The following is a 26,186-nucleotide window of genomic DNA, read 5'->3' on the forward strand; positions in this document are numbered from 1 at the left end:
AAGCAACACTCAATATTTAAATCTCACAAAATGTACTTTTTTCACTTAAACCACCTTTTCTGTGACAGGGCACAGACACACAAACATTCATTCATTCATTTTCTGTATCCACTTAATCCAATCAAGGATCAAAGTCAGGCATAGGTCATAGGACAAGGCTACAAATCAGGGCCACATATAGAGAGACAAACTCAGTCACAGTCTTCTGCACACCTACAGTCAGTTTAAATATTTCAATTCACCTTAAAGGCAAAAAAAAAAAAAAAAAAAGTACATAAAAATGTCATTAAAATAGTAGAAAAAGTATGTTAACTCGGAGGCGGTCAGATTCTCAGATGGGTAACGAAACATCTAAATCCTTGTTCAGTGTAAATTTATGGTAAAAAAAAACAAAGACAACATGTGGAAAAGCATTTTTTATTCTTCAAGAATATGTAAAAACATCATGGCGTGGCAGGGACACTTTAATGTTAATGTAGCTCATTTTGTGATCACTTATGACTGAATGTTTGTTAGAAAATTACAGGTTCATGTTTTCTACACCTGCTAAAAATGTCTCATCAGTCTTTGTTGTTTGTCTTCAGGTGCGTTTGTTTGTTTGTGGCCCAGAGTGTGATTGAACGCACTGTGCAAGAAAAGACAAAACGTCAGAATGACATCCTGAGGTTGCTAATGACAACGGTATATTCATACTCATTTCACCTTTTGTCTCTGACAGATTGAGACTTCACAAAGGTGCAAAGCCTATTCAGTACGCTTCTGATTGGATGTGAGGCGACTTTGACCCTACAAAAGTGAAGATGATGTTGCTATGGAAACTGCTGGTGCTGCAGTCACTTATGGGGTGCCTTGCAGGTAAAGTATATTATTAAAAACTTTTGATGCATGCCAAAAGTGTCTTTGTGAAGTCTGAGTGCTTATTCATATGTATGTGGGGCAGGTGACAGCATGTGGTCTGTAGTTCACAGTGGCGCCCCCTGCTGTACATTATCCCCAAGCAAATATTTTATATTTCCATTGATGTTGTGCCATAACAATGTAGAAATTGTTCAACAAGAAATTTGTTGTTCTTTTGTTAAGATTTGCAATTGTGTGCACTTGTGCTTCATTGTATTGTTGTCTGTAATGTGCACAACATGCGAGCAGTTCTGTCTCAGATAAAGAAGAGCAGAACTGCATCAAAGAAGAGATAAAAATATTCTCTTTAACTTTATTTCACAGATCACTTAAAACCCTCTGTCTCTCTCGATATATCTATCATATCTGCTGCAGTGGTTAAGTAGGGCCAGAACGTTTTGTTACATCACATCTGGACACTTGGAAGTTTGCACACATGTAGGACACAAAAGCTGACTGTCTGTGTCAGTCGTGTACTTGCCAGCTGGAAACAGTCCTTTGGATTTAGGTGATGGGTGGTCTCTAGGTACAGCTTGCAGGAGGCAGGATATGATGCAAAAGCTATGTTGAAGAAGTCCTGCTTGCAGTTCAGTCCTGATCCCATATATTGCGTGTGATCAAATCCACCTCAATATGGATCCATGTTGGGTCATGGTTTGGGTCTGTCTCAACCTCTTGAAAATAACCCTCCTCACCACTGAGGCACCACCATGCTGGATCATACACACAGAAACAAACAAAGGCTGCACTTAATTTCTGCAACTACATCCACAGACGCATATAACTCCTTCAGAGTTGCCATAGATGTCTTGATGGCTTCCCTCATGAGTCTCTTTCTGGCACAATCCCTCTGTTTTTGAGAACTGTCTGCTCCACACAGAATTACCATACAGAGCCATACTGTTTCTATTTCTTAATTATTGATGGGAATAAAGTCCAGGTATCCCTCCCCAACTTGTGTAAAGAAAACCTGATGAGAAAGTGATGATTTGCTGAAAATTCATTAAAAACTGTCAGTAATTATATCCAGCTTACTTTTTATATCTAGATTTTACTTCACTTTACTGCTGCTTTTTTATGGACAGAATTTCTAGGCGCAGCCAGGGTGTAGAGGGGGTCTGGTTTAGGAACCACAGAATCTCGTCTCTGCTGTTTGCGGACGATGTGGTTCTGTTGGCTTCATCAAATCAGGACCTTCAGCGTGCACTGGGACGGTTTGCAGCCGAGTGTGAAGCGTCCGGGATGAAAGTCAGCACCTCCAAATCCGAGGCCATGGTTCTAGACCGGAAAAAGGTGCTTTGCCCTCTTCAGGTCGGTGGAGTGTTCTTGGAGGACAGTGGAGGAGTTTAAGTATCTCGGGGTCTTGTTCACGAGTGAGGGACGGATGGAGCGTGAGATCGATAGACGAATCAGTGCAGCATCTGCAGTGATGCGGTCGCTGTATCTGACCGTCATGGTGAAGAGAGAGCTGAGTAGGGGGCAAAGCTCTCGATTTACCAATCAATCTAGGTTCCGATCATCACCTATGGTCATGAGATTTGGCTCATGACCGAAAGAACGAGATCACGAGTACAAGCGGCCGAGATGAGTTTCCTCCACAGGGTGGCTGGGCACTCCCTTAGAGATAGGGTGAGGAGCTCGGTCACTCGGGAGGAGCTCGGAGTCGAGCCGCTGCTCCTTCACGTCGAAGGAGTCAGTTGAGGTGGCTCGGGCATTTTTTCCGGATGCCCCTGGATGCCTCGCTGGAGACATGTTCCGGGCACGTCCCACTGGGAGGAGGCCCCGGGGAAGACCCAGGACACACTGGAGGGACTACATCTCTCGGGTGGCTTGGGAACACCTTGGGGTTCCCCCGGAGGAGCTGGGAGAGGTGTGTGTGGATCGGGAGGTCTGGGCGGCTTTGCTTGAGCTGCTGCCCCGGCGACCCGACTCCAGATAAAGCTGAAGAAAATGGATGGATGGATGGATAGTTGTATAACAGTTTTTCATGATTTCTACACATCTGCGAGGCATTAATTTTGTTGGTTTGGAACCAAGATTTTGCTCATTTACTAGTGTGCTTGGGGTCATTTGTTGAAACACCCATTTCAAGGGCATGTCCTCTTCAGCATAAGGCAACATGACCTCTTCAAGTATTTTGACATATCCAAACTGATCCATGATGCGATATATAGGCCCAACACCATAGTAGGCCCATGCCCATATCATGATGCTTGCACCACCATGCTTCATTGTCTTCATTGTGAACTGTGGCTTGAATTCAGAGTTTGGGGGTCGTCTCACAAACTGCTTGCGGCCCTTGGATCCAAAAAGAACAATTTTACTCTCATCAGTCCACAAAATATTCCTCCATTTCTCTTTAGGTCAGTTGATGTGTTCTTTGGCAAATTGTAACATCTTCTGCACATGTCTTTTATTTAACAGAGGGACTTTGCGGGGGATTCTTGCAAATACATTAGCTTCACACAGGCGTCTTCTAACTGTCACAGCAGTTACAGGTAAAGTCCAGACTGTCTTTAATCATCCTGGAGCTGATCAATGGGTGAGCCTTTGCTATTCTGGTTATTCTTCTATCCATTTTGATGGTTGTTTTCCGTTTTCTTCCATGCATCTCTGTTTTTTTTGTCCATTTTAAAGCATTGGAGATCATTGTAGATGAACAGCCTATAATTTTTTGCACCTGCGTATAAGTTTTTCCCTCTCCAATCAACTTTTTAATCAAATTACGCTGTTCTTCTGAACAATGTCTTGAACGTCCCATTTTCCTCAGGCTTTCAAAGAGAAAAGCATGTTCAACAGGCACTGGCTTCATCCTTAAATAGGGGACACCTGATTCACACCTGTTTGTTCCACAAAACTGACAAACTCACTACTATTATTGTGAACACCCCCTTTTCTGCTTTTTTTACTAATAGCCCAATTTCATAGCCTTAAGAGTGTGCATATCATGAATGCTTGGTCTTGTTGGATTTGTGAGAATATACTGAATCTACTGGTACCTTGTTTCCCATGTAACAGTAAGAAATATACTCAAAACCTGGATTAATCTTTTTAGTTACATAGCACTACTACAACCCCTGGCAAAGATTATGGAATCACCGGCCTCGGAGGATGTTCATTCAGTTGTTTAATTTTGTAGAAAAAAGCAGATCACAGACATGACACAAAACTAAAGTCATTTCAAATGGCAACTTTCTGGCTTTAAGAAACACTATAAGAAATCAAGAAAAAAAGATTGTGGCAGTCAGTAATGGTTACTTTTTTAGACCAAGCAGAGGAAAAAAATATGGAATCACTCAATTCTGAGGAAAGAATTATGGAATCACCCTGTAAATTTTCATCCCCCAAATTAACACCTGCATCATATCAGATCTGCTCGTTAGTCTGCATCTAAAAAGGAGTGAACACACCTTGGAGAGCTGTTGCACCAAGTGGACTGACATGAATCATGGCTCCAACACGAGAGATGTCAATTGCAACAAAGAAGAGGATTATCAAACTCTTAAAAGAGAGTAAATCATCACGCAATGTTGCAAAAGATGTTGGTTGTTCACAGTCAGCTGTGTCTAAACTCTGGACCAAATACAAACAACATGGGAAGGTTGTTAAAGGCAAACATACTGGTAGACCAAGGAAGACATCAAAGCGTCAAGACAGAAAACTTAAAGCAATATGTCTCAAAAATCGAAAAATGTACAACAAAACAAATGAGGAACGAATGGGAGGAGACTGGAGTCAACGTCTGTGACCGAACTGTAAGAAACCGCCTAAAGGAAATGGGATTTACATACAGAAAAGCTAAACAAAAGGCATCATTAACACCTAAACAGAAAAAAACAAGGTTACAATGGGCTAAGGAAAAGCAATTGTGGACTGTGGATGACTGGATGAAAGTCATATTCAGTGATGAATCTCGAATCTGCATTGGGCAAAGTGATGATGCTGGAACTTTTGTTTGGTGCCTTTCCAATGAGATTTATAAAGATGACTGCCTGAAGAGAACGTAAATTTCCACAGTCATTGATGATATGGGGCTGCATGTCAGGTAAAGGCACTGGGGAGATGGCTGTCATTACATCATCAATAAATGCACAAGTTTATGTTGATATTTTGGACAATTGAAAGGATGTTTGGGGATGATGAAATCATTTTTCAAGATGATAATGCATCTTGCCATAGAGCAAAAACTGCAAAAACATTCCTTGCAAAAAGACACATAGGGTCAATGTCAATGAGCAGATCTGATTTGATGCAGGTGTTAATTTGGGGGATGAAAATTTACAGGGTGATTCCATATTTTTTTCCTCTGCTTGGTCTAAAAAAGTAACCGTTACTGACTGCCACAATCTTTTTTTCTTGATTTCTTATAGTGTTTCTTAAAGCCAGAAAGTTGCCATTTGAAATGACTTTAGTTTTGTGTCATGTCTGTGATCTGCTTTTTTTCTACAAAATTAAACAACTGAATGAACATCCTCTGAGGCCGGTGATTCATAATTTTTGCCAGGGGTTGTATTATTCTGAACACTACTGTACCTTTTCCTTAGCCTTTTGCCACATCTCCTTGTACTCCTGTGTACTTTTCTTCATCTCTCTGACTATCCCAGTTCTTTTTTGCCAACCTCTTTCTGCTTATGCTTTCCTGGGAATCTTTGTTCCAGCACCAAGTCTCCTTGTCTTCCTTCCACTGTCCAGATGCCACACCCGGTACCTTCCTAGCTGTCTCCCTCACCACATCTGCAGTATTTTCCAGTTATCCAAAAATGCTTCCCCTCCATCCAGTGGCTCTTTCACCTGCTCACTGAATTTTACACAACAGTCTTCCTCGAACTTCCACCATCTGATTCATTGTTTCTCACTTTCTTCTTCTTCATTTCTAATGTCATCCTGCAAACCACCATCCTGTGGTGTCTAGCTGCACTCTCTCATGCCAACAGCTTCCAGTCTTTAACTTTGCTTACCTTACATCTCCTACAAAGAATGTTGTCCACCTGGGTGTACCTTCCTCCACTCTTGTCCTTCTCCCATTTTCTTAAAGTAGGTGTTCACCACAGCCATTTCCATCTTAAAAAAAAAAAAAAAAAACTCAACTACCATCTGCCCTTCCACATTCCTGTCCTTGATACCATATCTACCCATTACTTCCTCATCACCTCTGTTCCCTTCGCCAGCATGCCCATGAAGTCTGCTCCTATCACCACTCTTGCAGTTGTTCACGTAGTGGTGATCCTCGCCCCATCTTTGCTTGTGAACAGCTTAGACTTTTGGGGATACTCCTTTTATACCCAATCATGAGTGTCCTCAGTTCCCAAATGCTTATTGAGTGTTGTTAGAAGGAAAGGTGATGTAACACAGTGGTAAACATACCACTGTCCCAGCTTTTTTGAAACATGTTGCAGGCATCCATTTCAAAATGAGCAAATATTTGCACAAAGCAATAAAGTCTATCAGTTTGAACATTAAATAGCTTGTCTTTGTGGTATATTCGATTAAATATAGGTTGAAGAGGATTCGCAAATCATTGTATTCTGTTTTTATTTACATTTTACACAATGTCCCAACTTCATTGGAACTGGAGTTGTATGGCCACTGTCCTGCCTTCTGGCAACTACACCCCTCAGTTTGGCTCACCTTCATCTCTTTGCTGCCATTTATCCATCCGATTTAGCCACACCTATCCAATCTCAATGACATCCCGATACCCTCACTGTAGATCTTGTTGAGGTGGATCATTGAGTCTGTGTCTCCTGCTATCTATCTATCTATCTATCTATCTATCTATCTATCTATCTATCTATCTATCTATCTATCTATCTATCTATCTATCTATCTATCTATCTATCTATCTATCTATCTATCTATCTATCTATCTATCTATCTATCTATCTATCTATCTATCTATCTATCTATCTATCTATCAATCAACAGTTGTGCTCAAAAGTTTACATCCCCTTCTTTCTCTTTTTGCTCTGTATGCACCACTCTGCATTTAATCATTAGTGATTGATCTCTGCTCTCTTCCACAGCATGTCTTTTCCTGGTTCTCTCCCTCAGCCCCAACCAGTCCCAGCAGAAGACTGCCCCTCCCTGAGCCTGGTTCTGCTGGAGGTTTCTTCCTGTTAAAAGGGAGTTTTTCCTTCCCACTGTCGCCAAGTGCTTGCTCACAGGGGGTCGTTTTGACAGTTGGGGTTTTTCTGTAATTATTGTATGGCTTTGCCTTACAATATGAAGTGCCTTGGGGCAACTGTTTGTTGTGATTTGGCGCTATATAAATGAAATTGAAATTGATTTGATACCCTGGCAAAATGTTTTGTTTATTAACCATTTTTCAGAGAATATGAATGATAACACAAATAATTTTTTTTCACTCTTTGCTTCATAGTGGAGTAGAGCAGAGAAGGATATTCTTTCACCAAAACAGATCAAATCTAGGCTTGCATCTCAGATGTACCTTCTGCGAATTTGGAGCTAAACGTTTGAATCTTCTTTTCAAGAAAACTCTCCTCTGTAACACTTCATAATGAAACTGTATAACTGCGGATACAAAATGAAATACTTGAACTGGGCACAGTTTCTCCAGTCACAGCCACATAACCCTATAACTTCTTCTGGGTTGTCTGGGTGTCTTGGTGGCTTTCCTCACTCTTCTCTTTCTTGCACAGTCACTCAGTTTTTTTCTACTCCACACAGATTTATCATAGATTGCCATACTGTTTGTATTTCTTTGTAATTGATGTAAATAATGTCCAAGACATATTCAGTGGTGGCTTCACCATCAGAGAGTCTCGTTCACAACGACCACAAATGTTAAAGGGGGCAACACACAGTATTTTGGACAGGGGTATTTTATCAGGGTCATTTGGGTAGTTTCTGTTGTCTTTATGGCTTAAAAAAGAGTAAACACAGTTGTTTGACATTAAATGGCTTCACCCAACCACTAACCATGAGTGGGAAAAAGGTTTTATGAATATTTTCATATTCTCTGAAAAATGGCTAAAAATACTAAAATTTTGCCAAGTGTATCTATGAGAAATACCAACAAGTATGTCTGAATTTATAGTTGTACTTGCAACTGGACTGAAAGTGTTCAAGACAGTGTGCACACACTAAATACCTCAAGATGATTGAGTTTTGGGAATGTTGCAAATCCTGTTATTTTAGACAAGGAGACCAATAGTTCATAATATTTTTTTAATTATTTTATTTTACTCAAGAAAACAATGGGATAGCAGACACTGATATTACGATATGATTTTATGTTGTTGGGAGGTTTTGACCTTAACTCATTTAAGAAAATATTTTCAGTCAAACTTTGTTCTTCTAAATTGGCCCTGTGAGAAATGTTGGTATTTCAGCTGGTTCCCTCACAGTGTTTTTTAATGTTCTGCAAACTACTATGTTGTAGGAATCATCAGTTCCAGGGAAAATCTTCCCAGCTTTTAAAAATGCCCATCATTCATTTATTGAGCAGTAAAGTTGAATTATTGCTTCATTACACCATGTGCCCATTTTGCCCACAGGCTCTGCAGCATTGATCACATTTTGATGAAGGACTTTAATTTTTCTCCTTTGCTGAAATGTGGGCTCAACAGAGAACATCACCAGAATTACCTTTTAATCAACGGGCATTTTAGTAGATGTAGATGATGAAGAAAGATCTGTTTTTGGGTTGTGTGCTTTCAAAAACCCATCTTCTACTCAGCACACATGAGGTCCTCTTCTGCACAATTAAGAGATATCAGCTAGAAAATGTTTGCAAAATATGTCATTATTTAATAAGAATTTACAGCAGATTTTGTATTGAGTCATCATGCCAAACTTGTCATTGCCACCAACAGAGCCTTCAACTTCCACAGAGGGTAGAAAACAGTCAGATCAGGAGCCTGACCAATATATAGGTTGGTCAATAATAACAACCATTATCATATACCTATAAATGATACGCCAATATGATTGGATAAAACACTAAAGAATAAATAGCAATACACCCTTTTCGCGGACACGTAATATTTTTCATACCACCCGAGTAATCAGCCAACCCGGACAGCGGAAAGGCGCCACGACGAAGAGGCGCGGTCAGAGGAACTGTGAAAAACTGGTGAGTCACTATTAATAATTTCTTACGTGTCCAACCTCATAGGTTGATCGTTAAAATTCAGTTTGTTAGTTCTAAAAGCCATCATACAACCCCTGGCAAAAATTATGGAATCACCGGCCTCAGAGGATGTTCATTCAGTTGTTTAATTTTGTAAAAAAAAAAGCCGATCACAGACATGACACAAAACAAAGTCATTTCAAATGGCAACTTTCTGGCTTTAAGAAACACTATAAGAAATCAGGAAAAACAATTGTGGCAGTCAGTAACGGTTACTTTTTTAGACCAAGCAGAGGGAAAAAATATGGAATCACTCAATTCTGAGGAAAAAATGATGGAATCATGAAAAACAAAAGAACGCTCCAACACATCACTAGTATTTTGTTGCACCACCTCTGGCTTTTATAACAGCTTGCAGTCTCTGAGGCATGGACTTAATGAGTGACAAACAGTACTCTTCATCAATCTGGCTCCAACTTTCTCTGATTGCTGTTGCCAGATCAGCTTTGCAGGTTGGAGCCTTGTCATGGACCATTTTCTTCAACTTCCACCAAAGATTTTCAATTGGATTAAGATCCGGACTATTTGCAGGCCATGACATTGACCCTATGTGTCTTTTTGCAAGGAATGTTTTCACAGTTTTTGCTCTATGGCAATATGCATTATCATTTTGAAAAATGATTTCATCATCCCCAAACATCCTTTCAATTGATGGGATAAGAAAAGTGTCCAAAATATCCACGTAAACTTGTGCATTTATTGATGATGTAATGACTGCCATCTCCCCAGTGCCTTTACCTGACATGCAGCCCCATATCAATATATCATCATATTGCTTTAAGTTTTCTGTCTTGACGCTTTGATGTCTTCCTTGGTCTACCAGTATGTTTGCCTTTAACAACCTTTCCATGCTGTTTGTATTTGGTCCAGAGTTTAGACATAACTGACTGTGAACAACCAACATCTTTTGCAACATTGCGTGATGATTTACCCTCTTTTAAGAGTTTGATAATCCTCTCCTTTGTTTCAGTTGACATCTCTCGTGTTGGAGCCATGATTCATGTCAGTCCACTTGGTGCAACAGCTCTCCAAGGTGTGATCACTCCTTTTTAGATGCAAACTAACGAGCAGATCTGATTTGATGCAGGTGTTAGTTTTGGGAATGAAAATTTACAGGGTGATTCCATAATTTATTCCTCAGAATTGAGTGAGTCCATATTTTTTTCCCTCTGCTTGGTCTAAAAAAGTAACCGTTACTGACTGCCACGATTTTTTTTCTTGATTTTTTCCTTTTCTCTCAAAAATTCTTGAAAGGGTAGTTGTAAAATAGCTAACTGATCATCTGCAGAGGAATGGTCTATTTGAAGAGTTTCAGTCAGGTTTTAGAATTCATCATAGTACAGAAACAGCATTAGTGAAGTTTACAAATGATCTTCTTATGGCCTCAGACAGTGGACTCATCTCTGTGCTTGTTCTGTTAGACCTCAGTGCTGCTTTTGATACTGGTGACCATAAAATTTTATTACAGAGATTAGAGCATGCCATAGGTATTAAAGGCACTGTGCTGTGGTGGTTTGAATCATATTTATCTAATAGATTACAATTTGTTCATGTAAATGGGGAATCTTCTTCACAGACTAAGGTTAATTATGGAGTTCCACAAGGTTCTGTGCTAGGACCAATTTTATTCACTTTATACATGTTTCCGTTAGGCAGTATTATTAGACAGCATTGCTTAAATTTTCATTGTTACGCACATGATACCCAGCTTTATCTATCCATGAAGCCAATTAGCTAAACTGCAGGATTGTCTTACAGACATAAAGACATGGATGACCTCTAATTTCCTGCTTTTAAACTCAGATAAAAATGAAGTTATTGTACTTGGCCCCACAAATCTTAGAAACATGGTGTCTAACCAGATCCTTACTCTGGATGGCATTACCCTGACCTCTAGTAATACTGTGAGAAACCTTGGAGTCATTTTTGATCAGGATATGTCATTCAATGCGCATATATAAAACAAATATGTAGGACTGCTTTTTTGCATTTGCGCAATATCTCTAAAATTAGAAAGGTCTTGTCTCAGAGTGATGCTGAAAAACTAATTCATGCATTTATTTCCTCTAGGCTGGACTATTGTAATTCATTAATATCAGGTTGTCCTAAAAGTTCCCTGAAAAGCCTTCAGTTAATTCAAAATGCTGCAGCTAGAGTACTGACGGGGACTAGAAGGAGAGAGCATATCTCACCCATATTGGCCTCTCTTCATTGGCTTCCTGTTAATTCTAGAATAGAATTTAAAATTCTTCTTCTTACTTATAAGGTTTTGAATAATCAGGTCCCATCTTATCTTAGGGACCTCATAGTACCATATCACCCAATAGAGCGCTTCGCTCTCAGACTGCAGGCTTACTTGTAGTTCCTAGGGTTTGTAAGAGTAGAATGGGAGGCAGAGCCTTCAGCTTTCAGGCTCCTCTCCTGTGGAACCAGCTCCCAATTCAGATCAGGGAGACAGACACCCTCTCTACTTTTAAGGGTAGGCTTAAAACTTTCCTTTTTGCTAAAGCTTATAGTTAGGGCTGGATCAGGTGACCCTGAACCATCCCTTAGTTATGCTGCTATAGACATAGACTGCTGGGGGGTTCCCATGATGCACTGAGTGTTTCTTTCTGTTTTTGCTCTGTATGCACCACTCTGCATTTAATCATTAGTGATTGATCTCTGCTCCCCTCCACAGCATGTCTTTTTCCTGGTTCTCTCCCTCATCCCCAACCAGTCCCAGCAGAAGACTGCCCCTCCATGACCCTGGTTCTGCTGGAGGTTTCTTCCTGTTAAAAGGGAGTTTTTCCTTCCCACTGTCGCCAAGTGCTTGCTCACAGGGGGTCGTTTTGAACGTTAGGGTTTTTCCGTAATTATTGTATGGCCTTGCCTTACAATATAAAGTGCCTTGGGGCAACTGTTTGTTGTGATTTGGCGCTATATAAATAAAATTGATTTGATTTGAACTGATTTCATTTCTTATAGTGTTTCTTAAAGCCAGAAACTTGCCATTTGAAATGACTTTAGTTTTGTGTCATGTCTGTGATCTGCTTTTTTTCTACAAAATTAAACAACTGAATGAACATCCTTCGAGGCCGGTGATTCCATAATTTTTGCCAGGGGTTGTAATTATTTATAGGAAAATGTAGGTTTGAACTTTGAGTGTTTAATTGTAAAAAATAACTGAGAACGTAACTCCCTTTCACGGCCTCGCAGTTTCACTGATTTTTTTTAGTGCAATTTTGCATGCTTCTTTTTGTTTTGTTTTTTTTTTTTAACAGTGCTTTGTGTTCTGCGTCCTTATCAGGCTCACTGCCTCCGATTCGCTTACTGAGTCTGCGGGCTCGGTAAGTGCTGCAGCGGGCCCCTGTCTGCTGTGCCGAGCTGCATGCAGCAACAGGTCCAGAGACTACGCTCGCTGTTTTGATGCGCAGCGCCCGCTGCATGGTCACGGAAACCGCAGCCGCAGAGCTCCGTGGCCATGACTTGGATTCTTTGCGGGTCCCGCATCCGTACCCCCGGAGGCAGTGAGCAAAGGGAGAGCACGCACATTGTGTTCTGCATGCATTTATCATTTATAGGTATATGATAAAATCGTTATCAAGTTGTTTTACCATTGAATATGGCTTTATACACCCTTCAGAAAACCATTCACCCTGAGGCCGTGTATAAAGCCATATTCATTGGTGAACAACTTGATAACTGGTAAGTTGTTCTGATAACTGATAACTGATAATATGAGCCTTTCGTAAACATATTGCATTGCCAAAAAGATTTCTTTAACCAGACAAACAATGCAAAAAATCACTTCTACTGTTGAAAAGGTTATTATGTGATTTGTCCAATGGGAGTGGCAACAAAGTCATCATTTATGATGTTGTCAAGTGTGGCTAGAACCCACATCACCATTTGGTTGCAACAAGGCACAGTGACCATTTTCAATCAAAGTGGGCATTTAACAGCCACAAAAGATGAGTTTTCACAATGCCCTCAGCTTGCCAGGGTCAAAATAAGTCTATTTTCTCTAAATGCTGAGCAATGTGGCATGCTTACTGCCAATCTAAGTGAAGGCACCAGGGCATACATTGTTGGCTGGTTCTTGGTTTTATTCATAGTTCTATTGAATAAAGCTTATGTTTACACTTTTAAACTGTAAAATGTCAGTACATTTTTTTCAGTGCATATATTGGTGTAAAATGTTTAACTCCCTAATATCTGTATGATAGCCCCAAAATATTCATATTGTTGGAGGTGCACATAAAAAAAAAATATTCAAGCAAGGCACATTTTGAGAAGTAGTGTGAGTGATTATTTGCTGATTGGAGCTCATATGAGAAGAACACATCAGATCTGTGTAAGATTCTCTGCTGTGAAGTAATAGCAGAGAATCTAGTGTTGGTTTTCTGAACCATACAGCCTGATCCATAATTATTTGGATAGTATATGCATAAGTTTGGATAAACTAAATGTTTGGATGATTTTTAATGCAAACCATCACTTTTGCAGCTGTTTTCAGGGAATGGATATGAGAAGTATCCATGGTCCTGATGGCAGCATGTCTTTACTTGTCCATATTGTTTGAGTCAAAATACCATCAAATACCAAGTCTGTCAAAATTCCACTAAAATTCTTTGGATAATTGCTAACTTTTAATACAAGCTTTGGTTTAAGCATTGATCGGTAAATCTGTTGGTAATTTAGCTTGATGCAGCTAATGTCTGTGCAAGCGTTCACGTGCTGAAGTGACATTCCTCTGCTTTCACTCTTGTGGGACATTTATCATAAAAGGTATCCATCTATATGCATGTTACTTGCATCATATCTGAAGTGTGCCTGACTTCTTTGGTGGGTCTGGAGGACCAGGATCACTCCCTTTGCGTGGAGCAATGAGCTGGCCACACTTCTCAGAGCTGGATGCAATATGATTTTGATAGGCCCAAATCTCTGATGTTAAAGGAAAGTGGTTCTATCTTGGCTGCGTTCTGATGTTCTGAATTCACATTCTCATTTTTTTGAGACTCTGGCTGGTGCTGATTTTAATAAATTTTATCCACAGCATTGGCTCACTGGGTTTGATTCCCTGTTTGATGTGATGCATTGTCGTCATTGAAGACAGAAAACCCGAATGGAAGTAACTGAACTGACTGGAAAGGAAATCTTAAATTATTCTGTTGCTTCCAGTATCGGGAAATGTTCAACCAAGCCCAGGCCCTGAGTTGAATTATTAGAAAACCCCTTGTTAAGGACCCCTTCACACATAGTGCAATGTTGCTTGAATTGCGCATGAAGTGTGCATGAAGCAGAAAGTATATGCAATACGTTTAAAATCGTAGATGCCTCTAATGCCTCGCACACCTGTTCCTACAACTACGAGTTCTGTCCGAAAAGTAACGGACCTTTTTATTTTTTTCAAAAACTATATGGATTTGAATCATGTGCGCTTACATCAGCCAAGCTTGAACTTTCGTGCGCATGCGTGACTTTTTTCACGCCTGTCGGTTGCGTCATTCGCCTATGGGCAGGCTTTGAGTGAGCACTGGTCCACCCCCCATCGGATTTTCATTGTCAGGGAAATGGCTGAGCGACTGCCGCTTTGCTCCATGAAAATTTTTTCAGAAACTGTGTGAGACAGCCAGGTGGAAACCATTCGGAAAATTCAGATGGATTTCGGTGAAGATTCTATCGGCGTCACACAGATTAAGGACCATTACAACCAGATTAAAGACGGCCCACACTGGCGGAGGGCGCGCCGCGCTCCGAGCGGCCGTCGACAGGCTGAAACGACCAGATCATTTCCAAAGTGAAGGCTGTGTTGATCCAGGACGTCGTGTGACTACCAGAGAAATCGCAGAAAATGTTGACATCAGCACTTTTATGGCAGGAGATTTTGTAATGAAAGACGTGCGGAGGAATTCGAGCATCGGGACGGAGCCGGTCATGGCGCACAACAAACACCTCCATGTTGGAAGTCTCACAGGACATGTTGTGGCATACCCAGCTGCACTCGACTGAAAAGCCATCGAAAGCCGTCTGAATCTTCCGAATGGTTTCCAACACGGAGGTGTTTGTTGTGCGCCATGAGCGGCTCCGTCCTAACGCACGAATTCCTCTGCACGTCTTTCATTACAAAATCTCCTGTAACAGTGGAATGTGCCACAAAAGTGCTGATGTCCACATTTTCTGCGATTTCTCTGGTAGTCACACGACGTCCCGGATCAACACAGCCTTCACTTTGGAAATGATCTGGTCGTTTCAGCCTGTCGACGGCCGCTTTGAGCGTGGCGCGCCCTCCGCCGGTGTGTGCTGTCTTTAATCCAGTTGTAATGGTCCTTAATCTGTGTGACGCCGATAGAATCTTCACCGAAAGCCATCTGAATTTTCTGAATGGTTTCCACCTGGCTGTCTCACACAGTTTCTGAAAAGATTTTCATGGAGCAAAGCGGCAGTCGCTCAGCTGACAATGAAAATCCGACGATGGGGCTTGAGCAGTGCTCACTCAAAGCCTGCCCACAGGCGAATGACGCAACCGACAGGCGTGAAAAAACTCACGCATGCGCACGAAGGTTCAAGCTTGGCTGATGCAAGCGCACATGATTCAAATCCATATAGTTTTTGAAAAAAAATAAAAAGGTCCGTTACTTTTCGGACAGACCTCATATTTGCGCACACCAGCAGATGAAAGAGAGAGTGTGCGCAAACCCTCTCACGGCAGGTATCAGCCAAATTCCAGGTGACACATGAACATCTAACACCGCTTGCACTTAGAAAATATGTGGCCATTCGCACTGATAACACGACAACAGTCAGCAGACGATCTCTGTCAAGCTGGATGTGAAATGTGTCTAAGTCTCCCATGAGTGTGGCTTTGCACACAGATGCAGTGACACGTTGGTGTGTGCGCTGAACTGACGGGGTGTGTCCGCCAACAGGAGCAGCTGTGGAGATCTGTGGTTCTGGATGTCACAGCTGGGGAATACGTACCATGTTTGGAGGGACATGAACTAACAACTGTTCACTGTGACGTGCATGCCTGCTTGCTGTCAACACGTGGACATACATAAAAACATATATCACTGTTGCAATGGGCTGCAACAATATTTTGTCTCTTCCAGGTTGGACTACTGTAACGCACTCCTCATCGGGATCCCTGGCAGGAGCATTCAAAAGCTCCAGTATGTTCAGAACAATGCTGCCAGGGTCCTGATGAGGGTGCAGAAACACAAGCACATCACCCCCATCCTCCACACCCTCCACTGGCTCCCTGTTCACCTCTGTACTGAGTATAAGGTCCTTCTGCACACCCACCCCTGTCTCTATGGTGATGCCCCCACCTACCTCACAGACCTGCTCACTCTACACACCTCAGGCAGAACCCGGTCATGGCAACAGCACCATCTTCTCCTGCCCACGACACGGCTCAAGACCATGGGGGACCAAGCCTTCGAGGCCACTGCTCCCTGTCTGTGAAACGCTCTACCAGACCACCTCAGGGCCCCACAGACGGTCGATGCTTTTAAGAAAGGACTTAAAACGTATCTTTTTAGAAAATCTTATAGCTAATGTTATTAACTGATGTGTTTATTTTTATGATGTTTTTAGTGTTAGTATTGTCTCTGTGGCACTTTTTGAGATTTGGAATCAGATGTAAAGTGCAGTTTTTTTTAGCCACAAATGGAATTCTGTCACAATATCAGTCAGGCTTTTGGAAACAGCACAATTACTGTCATTATGAAGGTCTTAAATAACATTGAAACTTTGGACTGCAACAAGCATTATGCCATCCTTTTCATGGTCACATTTCTTGTCAAATTCTTTTGACACTATAGATCACAACATCTTGGCTACTTTCTATCGACTTTGATATACTGACTCATTTGATCAATCAATCAATCAATCAACTTTTTTCTTATATAGCGCCAAATCACAACAAACAGTTGCCCCAAGGCACAACTGTTTGATGTGCTGTTAAATGCTTTTCTTTCTACTTGTCAGTTAGAACACATCTCCAGTTTGCTGGCTGTTGCTCTTCCTTCATCCTTGTGTTGAAAGGGATACCTCAGGGCTCCATACTCAGACATCTGCTTTTCAACATTTATATAACTAAACATTGTGACAATTTATGAAACGCTGCTTTCCGTTTTTTAATGCAGATAATACAGTCATCTAATGCTCTTATCTGTTGTTCATGCTAACGTAACTAAATGTAAACTGGCGTGAATTGCACATAGGTAAAAATGTATTATTTTCTCAATAAACAAAGCAAAACTAAACAAAAACACCCAATTTTCTGAAGATCTCAGTTGTTCAGGGGCATCAGTATTAAAATGGTCACATTGAATAAGTGTTAAAGAATTATACTCAATCATTGTAATTCTAGATTCATATTGAAAATCCTATCTGAAATTGAAGGCCTTGAGCATTTGATCTCTGCAACATTTCTACCTTTGTTGGATTGTGGTGACCTAATTCTCATAAATGGATCTCATAAAAGCCTAAATAAGTTTGATACCATGTGCCATGGCATGGTACGTTTCAATACTGTTCTTTGAAATCATTTCCATCGCTGTGCTTTGTATGCTGCTGCCTGTATGTTTGCAGATTTACTCACTGGATGACTTTTGTCTATAAATCTCTCTCAATCTGATGCCTTCATATCTGGTAAATCTGTATGAAGTATGGAGTTCTCAGAAAATGAAGGAGACAAGTGAGGGAAGCCACCAAGACACCAGACAATTCTGAAGGAGTTATAGGTCTTTATGTTGTGTTTGTGGACATCGTCTTCGTACTCGTACTTACTGTCATCGCTGCTGTCTTCTGTTATTTTGTGTTACTTCCACCAGTTGAAGTATTATTAATATGATTATTGCAGTTTTTCCTCTAGGAAAAACTGCAATAATCATATTAATTGTACTTGTACATTTAAGCTATGAGCAGGCTGTGACTTATAGTTGAGCAATATATACATAAAAGGAAGTGCAAGAAAACTAACATGTGGTACAGTGAAAGAGTAACAAAATTGTGGTGGATCTGTGTGGGGAGTAAGAAAAGAGGAGTGGAATCTCTGATGTCCAGCAACAAAATCACACACAGTATGTATGGTTCCTCTTGGTGATCTTGTGTTGCTAGAAGCCTGAAAATGTGTCACATTTTTGTGTAAAATATGATGCAGTGTGTTCTGATGTCACATTGACATGTAAAGGTTGTAATTTTCTTAACATTTGTCACTTTTATTTTGGGTGAATTTGCACAGACAGTGCAGACACACTCACCGTCAACATCCACGAGCTGCTGCTGTAAAAGTGGCGCTCAGACCAAAAGTGGTTCATCATTGTAATATTTACTAGAAATGAACATTTGCTTGAAACCATCTCTCAGGGATGTTTTTATTCAACGCTCCTTCCTGCTAATGTGTTTGAGCAGAGCTGGAAGTGAACATTTAGGAGCATTTTAACCCTTTAGACTAGTGAAGAAATCTCACTGCGCTTAAGTTTATTCTGACTTTACAGTGAGTGATGTATCCTTGATATAGATTTGAGAGATGGCTGAAAACTGGCTGCTTGATCAGGAATGATGTACAATATGCAGATCTTTTTCTTTTTTTAAAAAAATGAATAGTTTGCTTTTTCATGTGCTGCAGAACAAGTGTGTCATGATGCCCGTATTGGCCCAGGAAATGAATTGTGCAGAATCTTTATTACTGTCACAATTAGAATCGTGGGAAGGTGAAGCTGATTTGTTTTTTATGTGCTGCTGAGTAAAAAGTGTGATAATCATCTCTGTGCCAAATCAGTTATTGGAAAACATAATTTGAGCTAAGTATGCAATCCAAAAAAAAAAAGTATTCCTAGGGTTTGGAAGAGTATGTGCATGTAACTTACATATTATGAATGAGTCCATCCCTGTCCAATAAATAAACACAAAACAATAAACCTCACCAGATTCAAGGTGCATGTGATGAGAAAATACCCCTTTAATAACGAGTGAACTGTGATGCACCAGAACTGGATTGTGGAATACTGGATGAATGATGAATTTGAAGCAGCTGTGTTTGTCAGTGAAACAGACAGACAGACATGCAGAGAGCCCTGTCCAGTGTGCACTTCTGTTCTTGTCTTTGATTAGTTCATACTTTATGACCTCTTCACACACAGTGCGAAGTTGGGAAGGCGTTTGGACAAAAACAGTGAAACAGTGCAAAACAGTTCGAAATTAGCGCATGAAACATCACGCTGACGGGCAGGCGTGCACGAATCCAGTGCGAGAGGTTGTGCACATGCGCACATGTGCACATGTCTTTAGAGCAGGAACAGTTCCACTTATGTGGTATAAATAATAATAATAATAAAAAAACAAACAGCCGGTACATGTGGGACCACATCGCGCCACTTATATTTTTAAAAAAAGAGAAAAAAACACACCACCCACTGGATGTGAACTCACGCCTTTAAAACCTGTGATCCCCAGTCAGAGACTTTACCACTGAGTTACAGAGCTGTTCTTTGAAAGCTGCAGGAATCTGCCTTATATCAGGAAGGACATGGAAGTATTACAAAAAATCCGACACCATATAAAAACACCACATTTATCAAGCGAGCAATACAAATATGATCCATCTGCTCCTCTGGTGATGACCCATGGTCACAGACATACAGTTATGAAATGACGTGAATGAGAAGCAGTGTGCTCTGATCATGTCCACATCTACTGGCCAGGTGCGTCCAGTCAGCTGTGCACGTGTTCTGCCCAACACGCGTCTTGTGGACGGTGCGCCGCCGCAGACACCGCGTCATGTGGAACAGAGCTCATGTGGTGACATGACGGTCAGATCGCCCGCTGCGTGTTCTGATCTGACGGTCCATTTCAACCTGGGTGGCTGTCAGTGTCCGCCCTGTGCACACGCTCGCTTTGCTTGCTGTAGCTTGTCGCCACCACGGTGATATACGAGGGCTGTCAATAAAGTAACGGTCCTTTTTATTTTTTTCAAAAACTATATGGATTTCATTCATATGTTTTTACGTCAGACATGCTTGAACCCTCGTGCGCATGCGTGAGTTTTTCCACGCCTGTAGGTGACGTCATTCGCCTGTGAGCACTCCTTGTGGGAGGAGTCGTCCAGCCCCTCGTCGGAATTCCTTTATCTGAGAAGTTGCTGACAGACTGGCGCGTTGTTTGATCAAAATTTTTTCTAAACCTGTGAGACACATCGAAGTGGACACGGTTCGAAAAATTAACCTGGTTTTCAGTGAAAATTTTAACGGCTGATGAGAGATTTTGAGGTGATTCTGTCGCTTTAAGGACTTTTCACGGTGCGAGACGTCGCGCAGCGCTCTTAGGCGGCGTCATCAGCCTGTTCAAGCTGAAAACCTCCACATTTCAGGCTCTATTGATCCAGGACGTCGTGAGAGAACAGATAAGTTTAAGAAGAAGTCGGTTTCAGCATTTTATCCGGATATTCCACTGTTAAAGGAGATTTTTTTAATGAAAGACGTGCGGATGGGTCCGCGCGTCGGGACGCAGCCGCCGCGACGCTCCGCCACAGGAAAAACACCTCTGTTGAAAGCCTTAAGGACAAGTTGGAACATGTCCTGCCTGTTAAACAATTTCTCATATACTCACTCCACTGAAAGCCATCAAAAGCCGCCTGGATTTTACAAATGGTTATCAACACGGAGGTGTTTTTCCTGTGCCGCTGCACCGCGCCGGCTGCGTCCCGACGCGCGGATCCGTCCGCACGTCTTTCATTAAAAAAAATCTCCTTTAACAGTGGAATATCCGGATAAAATGCTGAAACCGACTTCTTCTGAAACTTCTCTGTTCTCTCACGACGTCCTGGATCAATAGAGCCTGAAATGTGGAGGTTTTCAGCTTGAACAGGCTGACGACGGCGGCTGAGAGCGCTGCACGACGTCTCGCACCGTGAAAAGTCCTTAAAGCGACAGAATCACCTCAAAATCTCTCAACAGCCGTTAAAATTTTCACTGAAAACCAGGTTAATTTTTCGAACCGTGTCCACTTCGATGTGTCTCACAGGTTTAGAAAAAATTTTGATCAAACAACGCGCCAGTCTGTCAGCAACTTCTCAGACAAAGGAATTCCGACGAGGGGCTGGACGACTCCTCCCACAAGGAGTGCTCACAGGCGAATGACGTCACCTACAGGCGTGGAAAAACTCACGCATGCGCACGAGGGTTCAAGCATGTCTGACGTAAAAACATATGAATGAAATCCATATAGTTTTTGAAAAAAATAAAAAGGACCGTTACTTTATTGACAGTCCTCGTATGTTTTTATTTATGTCCATGTAAATACAGCAATCAGACCCACGCGGCTCACAGTGGACATTTGTTAGTCCATAACTGTCCAAACACAGTAAGTGTTGTGTAGCTGGAATGTCCAGAATGACAGATCACCACAGCTGCTTCTGTCGAAAGCCACGCCTTCCATGAGTGGAGCACACACACCCGTGTGTCAGTGTGTGTTTGCAAAGTCACACTCACTTAGACAAATTTCACCGCAGTATGACAGTGATTGTCTGCAGTGTGTGAGGAGTGCGACTGGCCACACATTTTCTAAGTGCCATGCGAGCGGTGTTAGATGTTCATGCGTATCACCTGGAATTTGGCCGGCACCTGCCGCAAGAGGGTGCAATGGGTTCACACAGCGCACACTTCGTCTTTCAGCCGCTTGTGTGCACAAATAGTTGTAGCAACAAGTGTACAGGGCGTTGGTGACAGGGACGACATTACACGGTTTGCACATGATTCCTGCATCATGTGCACTAAGTGTGCACTTTGTCCAAACTTCGCATTATGTGTGAAGGGGCCCTTAGTTTTTAAGCCTTTCTGTTTGACTAATTGTTAAAATGCTCATACTTGGTCTGTTTTGATTTTGTTTGGCCTGAAGTTATGGGTAGGTGATGGTCTAATGGTTAAAGAGGTTTGCTTAAGACCAGAGATTCCTTAATTCAAACCTCCATCAGGCTGAAAAATCAGTAAGGGCCCTTTGGCAATGTCCTTAATCCCCCAGTTGCTCCTGGTGTACAGTGAGCCTTGCATGGCAGCACCCCGACACTGGTCTGAGTGTCTGTGAGTGTGTGTGTGTGTGTGTGTGTGTGTGTGTGTGTGTGTGTGTGTGTGTGTGTGAATAGGTAAATGTGAGGCATCATTGTAAAGCTCTTTGTGCTTCTGACTCAAATGGAAATGCGCCACATAATTGCAGTCCATTTCCCATAAATGTTTGATGCTCAACACCATTCTGTTTTTGTTATTTAATGCCGGGGTCCAGTCAGGATGTTTTTGATAGAAAAGTTTTTAGTTGTACCTCTTCCGCTCTCACACACACACCTGTTTGGTCTCCTGCTCTTGTGAGGTCCACTGTATTTGAATGGCGTCGTACACATTTTGTTGCATTTCTTTTTCTGCCAAAACAAAAAAAAAAACCATGTGGCTGCAAGAGCAGGATTAGGAACCATTTGACTCCATGTGTGTCTATGTGGTGGATTTGTATCTTTACAAAGACTTGTCGTGTTGAGGTAAATCTTTGTACACAAGGTCACCTCACTGCGACCACAGATACAGATATGAGTCTCAAGACCTGACACAAAACCAGGTAAAGTTGAGTGCCTGTGACAAAAATACAATATTCATGCTTGATACTTGTGACTGCATAAATCATGTGGACTTTTAATTATTGCCTCTGCACACCTTTGGAGGAAGAAATTAGGTGTGCTATCGCGTCACTGTATTTCGTAATACTCAAAAAGTCATGAACAATTTGGCAAAAATTTGTGGAGCTGTTTCTTCAGTTAAGAATTCATTACATTTTGAAGCACATAGTATGTAATTAATTTTGTTTTTCTCTGTCAGTAGAGCAGCTTTGTGGGATAAGGAGTTGGGTAACTATTGTTCTTTAATTCCTTCTTATGCTACCCGTCTGTGCCCCAGAAAAGACACATCATCTGCGTTGTCCAAGTCTAGAAGCATGCGCTGCGCCATGCTGCCACCGCTGACACCATGGAAACACCTTGGGTCCTGGATACCACCACCAACGGCAGACCATTGGTTCAACACCAGATCACTAATATAACCATCTTTCATCCCCTTGGTACAGAGAAACATGCCACATGGCCAAAATGGCAAAGCTGACACTCCCTCACATTGCAAGTGCTACTCCTCATCGTAGGCTCCCAAAGTAACCACTCGTTTGATCCAAAGCCATTCCAGTAGTGCCCAAGAATCCTCGGACCCGATCTGGTATGAAAGACATCCAGTTGTTGCTGTAGATCACTGGTTAGCATCAAAAGTCTCACAACCATACAGTAAGGCAGGAAGCACCCTAAAGACCTAAACCGTCATTCTCCTGCAAAGACATCTGCTTCACCAAACACCTCTGTCCAGCAACCACAACACTCCATAAATATTTTCCAGGTGGCTCTCAATCTCAAAGGACGAGGATTCATCCTTGCCCCTCAATTTCCCTGAGGGAGTCTTCTCAAGGGATGAATAAAGTTTTATCTAATCTAATCCATAGACATAAATGTCTCTACAAGTTCAACACTTTCACTACATAGTTCATGAAGCCATTAAAAGCCGACTGCTTTGTCTAATCACAAGCCCAGACACTCTGATTCATCACTCAGCTTTTCAAATGCTGCAAGGAATGGTCAGAAAATATTTCCTCACCAACAAGAGCACCCAAGTCACTCGATTCCACAAACCTTCCAAACAGTGCAGCAGCCAAAACACGTCCCTCAATAACAGCAGTTTTCACTGGAGAAAAACTGCCTCCACTCCATGCAGCTCTCACAGGATATAGATATAGATAGATAGATAGATAGATAGATAGATAGATAGATAGATAGATAGATAGATAGATAGATAGATAGATAGATAGATAGATAGATAGATAGATAGATAGATAGATAGATAGATAGATAGATAGATAGATAGATAGATAGATAGATAGATAGATAGATAGATAGATAGATAGATAGATAGATAGATAGATACATACGTATATAGTATACAGGATATATATACGTAGTCTGGCTACAATGTCTAGTAACTCCTTGTTGATTTGCTGACGTGCGCCTGACAATGGCCATTGTCATGTGCTTGACCATTCTAGTCGGCTCAAGCATGTTCTGGATTTTATCACAGACACACACACACACACACACACACACTGCATCTGCTGTGGGTCTGCCCATGGAAACTAAGTGGTATTGGACACATTTAATTCCATTTATTTTCTTTTTTCTGGCTTTAAACCATGTTTTATAAATTTGATTCTGATTGTGATTCAAGGATAAGCACCGGCCTGACGGGCCTCAGGCCCTGCATGGGATTTACAAAACACAGGTGTGCAAGCAAGCCAAAAAATAATACAGTAATAATAATAATAATACAAGAATCAGTTCTAGATGAAACAAAAGCATCACCCAGTGTCTCTGTTTCGGCCATGGACACACAGCCAGTGTTGCCACAGTTACTTTGAAAAAGTAATCCAATTACTGATTACTGATTACTCCTTGAAAAAGTAACTTAGTTACTTTACTGATTACTCAATTGTAAAAGTAACTAAGTTAGATTACTAGTTACTTTTTTAGTTACTTTCCCCAGCTGCCGACAACAACCTCAACATGACAATGATACCTGTTTTGCCAAAACTCACTTTATAGTCACCCTTTCTTGACTTCAATGAAAAGAAATACTTGTTTTATAAAAAGTAAAATAAAGACCTCTTTCTTGACCTCATATTTAACTGTTGACAGCACTGTAACAGTAAAACTTGCAATTTCTAACCTACATTGTTTATAAATGTAACTAAATTCTAACATTTTTCTAATATTTAAATTCTTTCTAAACATTTTACTTGTCGAAATTATTGTTATTTTAAGCAATATTAGTAGTTGTAGTAAAAAAAAAAGCTTCAAAACTGGACCTTTAATCTAGGGGTGTTGGGGGGGGGGCACATCCCTGCCCCACACCCCCATTCCATCTGGATTCGCCCCTGCTTTGGTGTTTGAGCACAAAGAATGGATAACATTTATTTATGCAGAAAACATGACCAGATTTACAGGTAAGAAAGTTTTATTGTGTTTTCACAACATGTGGTCCTCAGAAAGTTTAGGTGCATTTGAGTGGAAAATAGTGTTAGTTGTTGACGCATTGTGGAGGATCAGCTGTTTTAATGAGACGATACAGAGCGGCTCAGCTCAGAATTCTAAATAAAGGAGGGAAAAAAGTATAAAATGTCTTTGTAAAGCTCAGTGCAGGTGTGCTGATCACCGCGCTTTAAGAGGTGAGGACGAGTCGAGCTGCTGCAAAAAAAACGTGGATGAAAAGCTCACAGCTCACTGAAAGTGGGCAGTTCAGTCGAACCCCGACCTCCTGCCCACAGACCAAGTTTAATGCTGCTATCGACCCACAATGAAAAATAATAGTAACGCACAGTGACTTGGAGAAGTAACTTTAATCTGATTACTGATTTGGAAAGATTAACGAGTTAGATTACTCGTTACTAAAAAAAGTGGTCAGATTAGAGTAATGCGTTACTAAGTAACGCGTTAAATAACGCGTTACCAGCATCACTGCACACAGCAGACCAAATATTCACCCGATTCAGTATGAAAAAAGTCATTCTTTGTAATACTGTATATCCCTTGCTGATTGGTTAGGGTAGTGACATGAAAAAGAGGCAGCTGATACTGACAAAAAAAGAATAGCTGCCACACAGCAATACATTTTTGCAATCATTCCATTGTTCAGTAAGGTAGGTGCTCTTAGATGGTCTTGCTGAAACCTCATCATTCCCACGTTCAGAGTAGTGCATGATGGACTGATTTAGATTATTTTGTCCTGCAGTATTCCAGTGCTTCCTTGCATGTCTCTTTCTGTTATAGAGAAAATAATCCTCATGAAGCTAGAATGCAATTGTAAGATCTAAAGAACTGTCAGCAAAATTCATCTTTCAGACCAACACAGATCTGATTTCCTCCAGTGTCTTCAGTTTCCATTCATGTACCATTTGGTACCCTCTAAACAGAGATTGGTTGAGATATGTTGGGTAGATTGTGACCAGTCTGGTGGTGCAGTGGACAATGGTGTGGGGCTTTTTTTGTTTGTTTGTTTTTTTTTAGGGATGGATGTATGCT

General features: G+C 41.2%; 1 protein-coding gene across 1 annotated transcript in view; it reads left to right on the forward strand.

Moving 5' to 3' along the window:
- The first annotated feature begins 767 nt into the window (after positions 1-767).
- Positions 768-26,186, forward strand: part of LOC117507665 (contactin-4-like) — a 641,244-nt gene continuing 615,825 nt past the window's right edge. Inside the window, 1 exon segment of the mRNA XM_034167486.1 lies at positions 768-855. Coding sequence (XP_034023377.1) covers positions 768-855 — 88 coding nt within the window.

The sequence above is a fragment of the Thalassophryne amazonica genome, chromosome 3, assembly GCF_902500255.1.
Source record: "Thalassophryne amazonica chromosome 3, fThaAma1.1, whole genome shotgun sequence".
NCBI classification, from domain to species: domain Eukaryota; kingdom Metazoa; phylum Chordata; class Actinopteri; order Batrachoidiformes; family Batrachoididae; genus Thalassophryne; species Thalassophryne amazonica.